This window comes from Myotis yumanensis, unplaced genomic scaffold, assembly GCF_028538775.1.
Source record: "Myotis yumanensis isolate MYYU_CA2020_CCGP unplaced genomic scaffold, mMyoYum1.0.hap1 SCAF_7, whole genome shotgun sequence".
NCBI classification, from domain to species: Eukaryota; Metazoa; Chordata; class Mammalia; order Chiroptera; family Vespertilionidae; genus Myotis; species Myotis yumanensis.
Window position 1 is genome coordinate 53,065,560 of NW_027223758.1, and position 13,057 is coordinate 53,078,616.

General features: G+C 52.1%; 1 protein-coding gene across 5 annotated transcripts in view; it reads right to left on the bottom strand.

The window, feature by feature from the left end:
- Positions 1-7,831, bottom strand: part of MBP (myelin basic protein) — a 72,424-nt gene extending 64,593 nt beyond the window's left edge. Inside the window, exons 1-2 of one of the 5 annotated variants that reach the window (XM_070420481.1) lie at positions 7,677-7,747; positions 5,986-6,096 (exon numbers count right to left, since the gene is read on the bottom strand). In XM_070420481.1, coding sequence (XP_070276582.1) covers positions 5,986-6,015 — 30 coding nt within the window. In that variant the 5' untranslated portion in view covers positions 6,016-6,096; positions 7,677-7,747. Of the gene's footprint in view, positions 1-5,985; positions 6,097-7,676 lie in introns of those variants that run through there. The other 4 variants (XM_070420480.1, XM_070420483.1, XM_070420484.1 and 1 more) reach the window with 4 other exon arrangements.
- Between the last annotated feature and the right edge of the window lie 5,226 nt (positions 7,832-13,057).

A 13,057-nucleotide genomic window follows, 5' to 3' on the forward strand; every position in this document is an offset into this window, starting at 1 on the left:
TGCGTTTGCAGGAGGCCGCCTGACAGTTCTGCGCACCTCGGGGCCTACCTCTCTTCACGTAACAGCGTCCAACCACGAATCTGAAAGGACTAAGATTCTCTTTCAATGTCTGGTTTAAATCCTGTCTCTTCAAAAATGAGTTTTGACATTTGAAAATGACAAAAGTGAAAGGATCAGCGTCTTCCCCGGTAGAGCTGACCGTCTCTCACAAGCGGTATAAAACGATGCATTGAAGCTCTGCGTGCATGACACCGTCTCTGAGACAATCTCTCCTCCTGCTTCTAGAACCCTGGGTCTTGGCTGTTCCAAGGTTATTACATCGGGGAAACAACCAGCATAATAGTCCTCAACTCCCCGCCCCTCCCCCGCACACTTGCTGAGAGAAACCTGGCTCCTAAATATGAGAATCGTTTCTGTTTATTTTGTTAAATTCCTGCTCTAATGTATCTGGTCTTGTGAGGCAACTCAGTCAGCTGATAGGCCAGGACCCACGTTCTTCTCTGGGTGAAGCACAGCTTTGGCAGAGCACCTCCGAGGAGCCCACATCTGCTGGGCGGCCAACCGGGGATGCGCATCAGAACATGAGGACCGCCCACCCCACCTGGGATGCGTGGAGGCCACAGGTGCGAGCCCTGCGCACGAAGCAGAAACACATGAGGGAGATGCATGCATTAACTTTCTCACCGACCTCCCGCGGTGGATGCGGCACCTGCCAGCAGCAGGCAAAGCAGAGACACAACAGGAAGATGCTTGTTCACTGTCCCAGCACGTAAGCGCGTTGTGGGACATTTCAGCCCCCTATAAACAAAAAGGTCCCGAAACGAAGGGGAGAGTCTCTGGTGCTGCAAGCTGTGCGGGAAGGCAGACATCTGGGAGGTGAGGGAGCAGCCCCTCCATGAACGGGACTTTGGGAAGCAGTTCTGAGGACCAACACCCAGGCAGGCCAGGGACAGGCAGGCGACCGGGGTAGCTGTGTTCAGGGCAGAATAGACTTTGCAGCCAGCATTGATTCCAAACAGCCAGGGAGCCTCCATCCCTCCTCCAGTGCAGCCCCTCCTCAAAGCCCCGTGGAGTTTTACGAACACATCCCAGGGCACTTAGAAGTATTCCGCCTCGGGAAACTGGTCCACCACCACCCCCTGGGAAACTGTGACCTCCAAGTCCCCTCCTCACGCTCTAAAGCACTTCCAGGGCAAGAACTCCATCTACGTTATCTCCATGTCCATGGACACGCATGGCACAGCACACCACACGGGCAGCGAGGTTTTAAAAAGTAACCATGTGTTTGCTCTATTTAGGAAGCCTGCAACATAGCTCTGCACTTCTTGCTTCCATAGTTTAGCAAGAAATGTTGGGTTTCAATTATGCGAGAAACCAGATGAAGAGCATGAGTGTCCATAAATATTCCTCATTAGATATGCTGGCATGCACAAGGCATGAGGAAAAAATGTCCTCCTCTTCACTGTGGGGAATGCATCAAAAATAAGCATATAAATGAAAATATATCATCAGCAGAGAACTTTATTTTCCATGAGTCATTCTTTCTAACGTAGAGCCAGACTATCAGTAAGCATAAAGAACTTCTTGGGAGCTCATTTAAATACATACTCCTGGGCCCGAGCCCTGGGACTGTGGTGTGGTGTGGTGTGGCCGAGACAGGGGCCTAGGACTGCGCTGAGTAAGAATTCTGGGTTAAATGTATGCAGGTGATTGGCAAACCCCCAGGGAAACATCAGCGCCAACCCTGCCCCATAGCCTGTGAGAAGTCCTAGTCCAGGCAGGTGCCTCTGCTAATGCTTTGGTGAGAGCCTGCTCTTGCCTCCCAGCCAGCTCCTCCCCTGCTGGCAGCCTCACTGACTCAGTAGAGTGTGTGGTGTGTGTTGCCTCTCGGTTTCCAGATCAGACTCCAGATGCAGCGGGGGTAGCGCTGAGAGTTTCTTTCTCTGTTTAGGTTGGCGGGTGATGTGGATGTGGCCTGGTGTGTCTGGGTGAGCTCTGTGGGAGGAGCCATCCTGGCAGCTGCCTGTGCTCCTGCCTGCAGGGCAGCACTGACTGGAGGGGTGGGCAGGACTGAACCTGGGGCCAGGGATCTCATGTCATGGGGGTCATCCCATGTCATCTGATCCCTAAAGTTTGGGGCCACCGCCAGCATGGTGCAATCAGTGAACGAGGGCCCTCAGGAAAGTGAAGGGGAAGCAGCGCTCTTGATGTGATAGGACATACCTCATCAGAACAACACTGATTTTGAAACTGGGTCAGTGGCTGATCAGCGGTGACAGAGGGGTAACACTGTCAGCGTGTGGGGGAGTTTCTCTGAGGATGAAGCCAAAGCTTTCTCACAGGAAATGTGATCTGGTCAGAGCCCCCCGGCTTCTTTTCCTGAGGGCATAAGGCTTCTTCTTGGTGTGGACTGAAACTTGTAAAATGCAAACATAGTTGCAAGAGCCATTTGTTTCGTGTTATGAAATGCACTGGCTTCAACAGCATGCTGACTGAGGTAATGTTGTAATTCAGGTTGGTGGACGGCCCTGCCTTGCTGGATTTCTATATTTATTACACACGCATGTAATCACAACACATAGTGTTTTATGTATTTACTAGAGGCCTGGTGCACGGATTCGTGCACCTATGGGGTCCCTCGGCCTGGCCTGCGGGGATTGGGCCAAAACCGGCTCTCCAACATCCCCCAAGGGGTCCTGGATTGTGAGAGGGCACAGGCCAGGCTGAGGGACCCCACCGGTGCATGATTGGGGCTGGGGAACCACCACGGGAGGGCTCCAGGGCATGTCCAGCCCATCTCGCCCAGTCCCAATCAGTCGGACCTCAGCAGCAAGCTAACCTACCAGTTCGAGTGTCTGCCCCCTGGTGGTCAGTGCACATCATAGTAACTGGTCAAATGGTCGGAGGGACAATTAACATATTAGCCTTTTATATATATATATACTAGAGGCCCAGTGCACAAAATTTGTGCACGGGTAGGGTCCCTAGGCCTGGCCAGTGATCAGGGCCAATCAGGGCCTTCTGGCTGCTGGCCAGGACCTCCCTTCCCCAGCAGCCGGTCAGGGCCTTCCTTTGTTCCACGCTGCTCCCTGGTGGTCAGCGCACATCATAGCAAGTGATCGAACTCCCTGTCTCCCGGTGGAACTCCCGACATGACACTTTGCATATTAGCCTTTTATATATATAGATACTAGAGGCCAGGTGCACGAATTCATGCATGAGTGGGGTCAATTGGGGGTGGGGCCGGCTTTGGGGAGGGGCCCCGGGGTGGGGAGGCTGATTGGGGCGGTTGAACTCCTGGTTGAGGGGACAATTTGCATATTAGCCTTTTATTATATAGGAAGACGTATATTTTTTCCAACAAATAAACATACCATATTTATTCATTAGCAATGTGATGTTTCCCATTCAACATTGTTACTTTGAACTTGAGCTATGTGGATACCTAAAGTTCTAGATAATTTAGTTTAACTCTTATGACTATGTCATAGTATATATCCATAACCCTACTCATGGGCCATTTGTCTGTTTCTCTCTCTTTTTTAGTATCAAAATCTTTATTCATTAAAATATGTAGGCATAGCTAAGGGAGTGCTGAGGGGAAAATTTATAGCACTAAATGATTATATCAGAAAAGAGAAAAAGTCTCAAATTGATAATCTAAGTTCTAACTTAAGAAACTAAGAAAGAAGAGTTAAATATACCCAAAGACAGTAGAAATAAATAAATAATGAAGATAAGCATAGAAACCAATGAAAATGAAAACAGAGAAAAATCAATGAAATAAAAAACTAGTTCTTAGAGAAAAAATCAATAAAATTGATCATTCTCCAGCAGAACTGACACAAAAAAGAAGAAGACACAAAAATCACCTCTATCGAGAATGAAACAGAGGCTCCTACTATAGACCCTGTGGCTGTTAGAAGAATAGTAAGGGGTTCTATGAGCAATGATGTACCCATGGATGGTGTGGGTGGTGGTCCATTTATACCAGGGAATACTACTCAGCAATGAAAAAGAATGAGCTATAGATACACTCAAGAGAATTGTGTTTAATGAAAACAAGCCAATCTGAAAAGGTTACACATTATAAGGTTTCACTTGGATAGAATACTCGAAATGATGAAATTATGGAAAATGGGGAACAGATCAGTGCACGCCAAGGGCTCAGGGAGGAAGAAGAGGGAAGATGGCTGTGGTTTTAAAGGACCGTGTGAGGGACCCTGTGATGAAACTGTCATATGTGACTGCAGATGGTCACACAATTCCACATGTGATAAAATTATACAGAACTTCGAGCATACACGCACATACACCCCGCATGCACGCTGGTGAAACCTGAAACCTCAGTACGGTTGACAGATTGTATTAGTGTTCATTTCCTGGTTGTGATATTGTTCTATGGTTTTGCATGTTATGAAGGGTATATGGATCTCTCTGTATGATTTCTTACAATTATCTCAAATTAAGAAGTTTTTAGAAATGGCTTCCATGAGCATCCTGTGTATGTACGTCACACACAGAGACCAGATTCTCCCCAGTGAGACCCCAGGGTCATAGGGGGTAACCATCTTTTCTGGCCATAGGACACATCCATCTCCAACTTTTCCAGATCCTTCTCTAAAGTGTCTGTTCTTTTTACCCTCCTACTCATAACAATGTGAGTCAGAATTCAACATTGTTTACCAGTACAATGGATATGAAAAATTTTCCCATTGATGTGATTTTCAATTCCCTGATAACATGTGGATAAAACACCTCCTCATATTTTATTAGCCTGGCTGGGTTTTCTCCTCCAGGCCAGCCTGTCCTCTCACATCTTTTTCCATTGCGTGGCTTGTTTTATGTTACCGAGTTTTAGAATTTTTTATATATCCCAGAGACCCCACCCACATCTGTTTGTCCCCGTCCTCTGATTATCTAGTTTTTATAATAGAGCCTCACACCTACTCAGTGGTGGTCACAGAATCCAGGGTAAAATAACATACAGATCCACATTTTTGAATGTTTAACAATGACCGAGCCTGGGACATTCCTAATGGCTTCAGAATATGAGTTACCTGGCTGGAGCATGAGGGCGATTCTGCAGAGGCAGCTTCGGCGCACGCTGAGAGCTCCAGCCTCCCTCCCTTCTGGTCACCTCCCCAGCCCGGTTCTTGCAATAAGTCACTGCTATGCATCTCCTCCTGGTTCTGTGTCTCTGGTCCAGCTGGACCACTACACACTCGGGAGATTGGGAGTCTGCTCTGGAGGAAGGACCAGCTGTTGTTGGCTCTCTGTGTGGCTGGAGCACAGGGCATCCTGGTGCCTTCACTGTGGTGTAAAACCATCTCCAAGCCCCCGAACTCAGCTGGTTTCAGCTTCCTTCAGGGTCTCTTTTGGACCAACAGAAGCATCTTACTGCTGGATGACTACTTAATAGAAATTACACTAAGTCATCCGATTACTTTCTTCTCTCAGGAATGACAACTGAGGAAGACAAGGAGAGGATGACTAACAAAGACATGTGCAGCACCATTACAGTCATATCATCCTGAAGAGGAAGCATGGTTTTGGGCGTGGTTACTCACTCATGGTGGAATTTTAAGAAGAAGGAGAAGAGGAAGCCAGCTCTGTGAGGTTCCTGAGCTGTCCTATTCACCACGCCTGCGCAGGGCGTCAACCCAGGCTGGTGACGGACTCCTGGAACTGAGCCCCAGGTGCCCTGGTGTCTCTGTGCCTTGGTTTACTCATCAGCTGAAACCAGGCTGTAGGAGAGTCATTATATCAGAGGAGAGCATCCCAGGGCAGTCATGACTGTGAGGAGGTGGTCTGCGGCTCTCAGAGGAGCCTGGGCAGTAAGTGCTGCCTGGATACCTGGGTAGAAAGGCAGCCAGACAGTTGCTAACTTTGTCAGATCTTTAAAGAATCTCGAGAGAAAGGAGAAAGCAAACGAAATAACCTTTGACGAATAGTTAAAAATCCAGACAGAAACAGGGCATGTACCAGAGAGGTTTTCCAGCTCGTTGTCCTCATGGACCCAACCGACGTTCAAAACCACGATGGGGCATTACAAGCCAAATCACAGAACAGGAAACTTGCCTCACGCGTCCTCACCTTTGGGCAGAAAGGTGATGCTTTAGAAAGATTTTCTAAGTGGATTTGAACCAAATAGCTTTTGCTTAACCCCAAATTAATGAAAGTAGTTGTTTCAGAACTTGGGAGTTACTGTTAACCACATTTTATAGTAATTTTTAGCTGGAGTCTCTCCCTGCAGGTTTTTGTTCGCCGCACTTAAAATAAAACGACTGATGGGCACTGTTCCTTGGCTGGTAGAAACACAGCTATTAGGCTGCGGCCTCCTCCTGGGTCCTTTGGCCCATCCTTGGGGAAGAGCTGCCCCTTGCCAGCTCCCTAGCTCTGCACACCTGGGCCCAGTCGCTCCCAGGTGGCTGTCAGGGAGCCTGGGTGCAGGACTGAGCAGATTAGGGATTAGGGTGGCCCTGGCCTTTGGGCTACTGTTCTGTACAAGTCTTCCTGACTTTGGCAGGCTATAATCTTCTCCCCAAACCACAGGTTTTAAATAGAGGGACCCATAAAGTTCCCTTCTTTTGAAACACAGTGTGGGTGTCGGCTGCCAGTACAGCCCCCTAACTCCCCCCCCGCCCCCCCCCCCCCCCAGCTGTGCCAGTGACTTCCGTGGGTGCCGAGATCAAGGGAACACATGGTGTTGATTGTCATGTCTTGCAACTGCGAAACAGAGAACCAGGAACCGGAGCGCACCCATTTCCTGCCAGCGTTCTACCAAGATCTCCAAAGAAACCGAACCCTTTTCACAAACCCCACCGCTCCCTCGGAAGCCGAAGAAAGTAGACCCTCAGGGACACTAGGCGCTGCCCCCAGCATCCCACCACCTAGAGCCACCTGGGCTCGGGGATGACTGCAGACACACCACCTTCGGGGCGCCCCTCCTGGCCTGTGGGGCTCAGGGAGGCTTCCCGCCCAGGAGGGTCAGCTCCAGCAAGTGGGCGCAGGTGGGCGCAAGTGGGCGCAGGTGGGCGCAGGTGGGCGCAGGTGGCGCAAGTGGCTGCAAGCAGCGCGGCGGGCTGGACCGGCCCAGCAAAGGCGGAAGCCGGGCCAGTCGCTTGTCCCCACCTCGGAGCACAAAGGGAAGCTAGGGTTCCCCTGGGGGTGCGGGGGAAGGGTGGTCCGCTCGGCTCCAGGTGAGGAACTAGGAGGCACTTTAAGCTCCTAGGGACCCCAGCCCTCCTCTCAGCTCCTCGATGAACCGTCTCCGCGCCGCCCAGGGTGGCCACTCCGGCCTTGGTCACCTCCCACCCCTACACCGCCACCCCCAGCTGAGCGCTCCCCTGCGACCCCGACCGGGAGCGGGGCCGGAGACCACCCGGAAACCCGCCGATTCCTGACCCGCTCAACACCCGCGCCCGTCAAGCACAGGGAGCCCGCGGGCCGCCACCTGCCCCGCCTGCCCTGCCATCTGCGCGGCCGCTACGGGGACCCGCACGCGGCCCGGAAGGGACCCTAGTCCAGAGCAAAGAACCCCCACCCTGGGCCTCCCCCCACCTTGGGCTTCCTCCCGCCCCGCGCCCCGGGCCGGCTCTGGGCCCCGCCGGGCGTCCGCGCCCCGCTACCAGAGCGCGGAGACAAAGCGCCGCCGCCCCCAGGAGGTCACCCACCTCGCTGCGCTCGCCGCTCCCAGGCCGAGGGCTCCGCGGGCTCCAGGCCGCCTCCTCGCTGCCCGGGCCCCAAGCGCGGGGTCCCGGGGCCTTTGGCGCCGCCTTCCGGGTCGGGGACGCGGGCCGCCAGGGCGTCCTCAGCGGCGCACGGTGGAGACTGACGGCGCAGCTCGGAGGCCGCGCGCACCCGCCCCTCCCGCCTCCCTCCCGGGCTTCCTCCTGCCAGGTAAACACCCCGGAGCCCCACCTCCCGCCCGCGGGCGCCCAGGGAGACAGGAGGGCTCGGGGAGTACCTCGGGATGACCTGGCCACACGGAGCCAGGGACCCACGAGGACCCGGGCAGGTCAGCCTGGCGGGGCGGGGCCCGAGTGCGCCCCGCTGACCTGCTGTGCCTCAGCCTTGAAACTCCAGAGAGCACCTCCTCACTGCACCTCACAGCGGGCGACCCAGGCCCAGAGTGAGGGCAGCTGGTCCCAATCCATTGCCCATCAGGGACCAGTGCCAGGTCTTCAGTGCTTGGGGTCTGAAGAGTCTGGCCCTTGGAGACCCCGGGGATTAGCTCTGCTAGGACCTTCAACCACAGGCAGGTCTGGGCTGGAGGGCACAGGGCAGGTGTAATGTGCCAGGAAACAACCAGAAAGTGCCCAGGAGACGTGGGTCCCGCAGGCTGCATGCATGTGTTTGCTTGTGGTCCCTCCTCCTCATGGTCCCAGGAAGCCTGCTGTTTGGACATTAGCCACCTGGAGGGACACACAGATTTGGTGGATTCAGCGGACCTTTCCCTGGATTCTCAGCCTCCTCCAGATGGTGGAAAAGTGGGAGTGAGAGAGAGAAAGACCCTTCAATGAGGCTCTGGCATCCCTTCTGACTTATGTTCCAGGTCAGGGAATGAATCTGACACTTCCCAGGAGCCCAGAGACCACACAGTGGACTGACACAGTGCCTTTGGTGGGGGAGGGGGGCTGCTGGGCAGGACTCAGCAAGCCCCTGTACAGGCCAGTGGTACAGGACCAGCAGAGGCCACTTCCAGTGTATTTCCGTGCTGCGTGCCCAAAGTGCCTTCACACACCCGGGATCCATCACCATGCTCAGATGCTGCTGATTCCAAGAGAAATAGGTCTGCGGTAATATAAATATTTAATCTGAGCCTTTCTCAAAAGATTGGGTAGAGGAGAGGACATCAGGGTGGCCCTCATCCACTCTCACTGGTGTCCTCATAAGAGGAGGGCAGAGAAGAAGCCACGTGCACAGGGAGGCAGGCAGCAACAAGCCGAGGAAGGCCTGGGCCACCAGGAGCTGGAGGAGGCAGGAAGGACCCCCCGCACATACCCAGAGACGTGTAGTGACCACACATTGGTTACAGAGTTCTTCCTCCAGACTGTGAGAGAACGCAGTTCTGTTGTTAAGGACAAGGGGGAAACTGGGTGCCCGATGCAGAGAGGCCAAGGGCTCAGACCTATTCTGGTCCTACCTCAGCCACTTGAGCCAGCAGGGCTGCTTCAGGACAGGCCCACGCAACACCCAGCCTCCTGACCTCCCTGCCCATCTTCAGGAGCCTCCCCTGCCACTGCAGGCACTTGGTTCCTCAGTGCCCTCCTGGTGGGAATGCCTGTGGGCAGGCGCAGGCTCCCACCACCAGGCCAGCATCAGTCATGTCTGCATGGGCACCTGAAAAACCCAGAAAGTGGGCAGTGAGCCTGCTTGAGGTCGGAGAAGACCTGAGGGTCCCCTGATGTGATCCTTGGGGTGAACAGCACAACGGAGCAAGGACAGGCCGAGGTGCCAGCCAAGCGCGCTCAGGGGCATGAGAAGCTGAGGAGCTGCGGGACATTCAGGGCGCAACACTGTGGCACAGTGGTGGGAGAGAGGAGGGGAGGGACACAGGGAGGGCCAGGCAGTCCTTGCCAGGAGCTGCGAGGCTTCCTGCAGTGAGCAGGGCTTGAGGCCCAGGAAGCTGTGGGACTGTGGCTCTCCTAGCTCTGGGGGTTGGAATAACGGGGAGAGATTGGAGCACAGAGAGCATTGGGGAGAAAAGCAGTAATTAGTGATCAGCTAACATTGCTCCAGCCGTGGCCTAGTTCCAGCGCTGCTCTAAATCCTACGTGGCTGGGGATGCAAGCTTGATTCCCTGTTGCAAGGGGCACAGGGCTGCCCAGGGGCACCAGCTGGAGTCTTTGCAGGGGCATCACTACTGCTTTTTAAGCCCATGGAGGTGAGGGAGGGGGCCCTGCATGGTCACCCAGGATAAGTGTCTGCTGTGTTTGTCACAGGGGCTGCAGTGGGGATTCAGTGGCAGGTAGGCTGGGGCAGGGCAGAAGGCAGGGCCCACTGCTTTGCACAGGGGTAGGGGCGGACCAGGAGGGGCTGCAGAAGCAGGGAAGGCCCCTGGATGACACTCAGGCTTCTGCCAGGATGGCTGGTGGGTGTTGGCTGAGACCGAGAGCATGGGGTGAGCTGCAGGTCCGATGGAGAGAGGGAGACATGGCCCTCCCAGGCAGGCTGGCTGTGGGTTCTGGATGTTCAGGTGACACATGTTGGTAGTCATATTCCTAGGGCATGGTAGGTAGGATGTCATGTCATAAACAGCTCTGGCTGAGGGAGCCCCCTTCTTTTCCCACCCGTCCATCCCTAGAGCTGCTGGTCCTGGTGGCCAAGGCCTCCCTCCACAGTGCAGGGCCTGGAGAGGACCCTCGGCCCCACGTCCATACGTGGAAGTGCTTCTGAGGGACTGTAAATGCCCCAAATTAATCTCCCTTCACCTTGTTTGGTGTTTATGGACATGAGGGGGCATCTGAATGTTGTGCGTACAAAGCCTAACCATTGGGGAGCCATTTCAAAGAAACAGGGCAGAAGAATTGAATGTGCTGTGAGGTCCATGGGCCATAAGGAACCTGGGTGGCAGAGCTCCACCAGCCCTGTAACCGCCACTACGTGGCTCTGTGGTCTTGCAGGTAAAATGCTCATTGGAAGTCAGGCCCCCAGGCCTCCTCTTGGCTGTCGGGCCGCATATTCATGAGTCTCTTCTTGGACCTGGTGCTTCATGTTCCCGAGACCTCACTGCATGCAGCGCAGGCCCAGTGAAAGGTCCGGAGTCTGACTCTGTACAAAGCCCCTCAGCCTTCAGCGGGCTCTGCCACCTCTGGTGTGTGTTATGACATACGCGCCAGCATCAACCGTGAGAACATGATTCTGTGTTTGGTGCTCCTGGCTAAACTGAGTGAGATGGACGCTGGCAATTTTTAGCGACATACCAGGTGTACAGGTTAATGATGCAGATTTTTTCAATAGATGGAGTTACACATATGTTGATATATATGCAATTTGATATGTGTGCTATTTTGTTGTATTGACAGCAAGCTTCAAAACTTCCTATGTCAAATTTTCTGAAGGTATTAACATAGATATTTTTACGCTTAAACATGTCAAATTTCATGCCAAAAAAAAGAGCATTTGCAGGAAGTTTTAATTCATTACTTCATTTTGAAGGAAAGTGCTGCTGAAAGTTATTGTATACTTTGGGAAGCTTATGGTGAACATGCTCCATCTCAAGATACTTGTGAATGCTGATTTAAATGCTTTAAAAGTGATGGTTTCGATGTGAAAGAGAAAGAACGTCCAGGTCAATCGAAAAAATTTGAAGACCAGCAATTACAAGCATTATTGGATGAAAATGCATGTCAAACTCAAAAACAACTTGCAGAAAGATTAAACGTTGCTCAGCAAACAATTTCCGACGGTTTACAAGCAATGGGAAAGATTTTAAAGGAAGGAAAATGGGTGCCACATCAACTGAATGAAAGACAAATGGAAAACCGGAAAGTCATCGGTAAAATGTTGCTTCAATGGCACTAAAGAAAGTCTTTTTTTGCATTGAATTGTGACTGGTGATGAAAAGTGGATTTATTTTGAGAATCCCAAATGCATGAAATCATGGGTTGATCCAGGTCAACCATCAACATCAACTGCAAGGCCAAATCTCTTTGGAAAGAAGACAATGCTCTGCGTTTGGTGGGATCAGGAAGATGTGGTGTATTATGAGCTTCTAAAACCAGCTGAAACCGTTAATACTGATCACTACTGACAACAAATAATCAATTTGAACCACACTTTGATGGTGAAATGACCAGAATGTGCCAGAAGACACGGCAAAGTAATTTTGCTTCATGATGATGCACCATCACACACTTCAAAACCAGTTTAAGACACGTTAAGAGATCTTGCCTGGGAAATATTAACTCACCCACTGTATTCACCAGACCTTGCTACTTCAGATTACCACTTCTGATCGACGGCACGCACACTTTCTGAGCAGCACTTCAAACCATACAATGAAGTGGAAAATTGGGTCTCTGAATGGTTTGCCTCAAAACAAGAAAAGTTCTATTGGGACAGTATCCACAAATATCCTGAAAGATGGGGGAAATGTGTAGCTAGCGATGGACATTACTTTGAATAAAGCACTTTTGATGTTTTTCTTGAAATTATTGTGTTTTCTTTGATTACAAAATCCGCGTTATTAACTGGTCACCTGGTAAGTGTTCTTTCTTGCTTTTAACTGTTTTACCTCTCAAAGCACTGGGTACTGATGGGCAGGAAGCCAGGCTGTGGGTGGGTGACGGCACGCCTGTGCTGCCGCTCCTGGGGTGGACGTTTGCAGAGACATTCCTGTTGCAGCCAGAGCAATGCCTGCAGAAGCTCATCTGGTCAGAAAAGCAGAAGGCTCTCTGCATTGCCAAAGGATCGATGAGGTGAGCAAGGCTCGTGCGGGATCAACAGTGTCATACGTGGTCACATTTATGTTAAGCAAAGCTGTCTATGCTGTTCCAGATGCGAACAATGTTAACCTCCCCTGAGATCCTGTGTCCGCAGGTCTGACATGACAAACTAGCCCTCAGAGTCAGACTGTCCCATAAATCAGATTGTGAACTGTAGGGGGAAAGGTCTTCTGTTCACAGAGCTATGGTTCATGTCCCCTCTGTCCTCAGGAGGTGGCTGTTTCTGAAGCAAGCTTACATCTTTCCTGCAGGGCCTACCACTCTCCCACATTGGGAATGTCCCATGTTCCCCAACCCTGTAGCATACATCCTCCCAGTGCCAATGCATAACCACAGTGCTTTAGCCATGTGTTCACCTTTAAAATGGCAAGATGGCCAATCACTGCCCCGTCTTCAAATCAGCCAATCCCCCCATTTAAAGGTTGTTCCTAATAACCTGCCACTCCTGGACCAAAGTGTTTGCTGGGTGCAATGAGAAGGAAACCAGCGAAACAGTGACTGAGCATTGAAAGGAAGGTCAGAAGGAAGGCTGTTCAGTTATGATGTGAATTGGCAGCTCGGATGACAGGACAAGGGTCAACATCTCTCCTTCCACTTTGCACTCA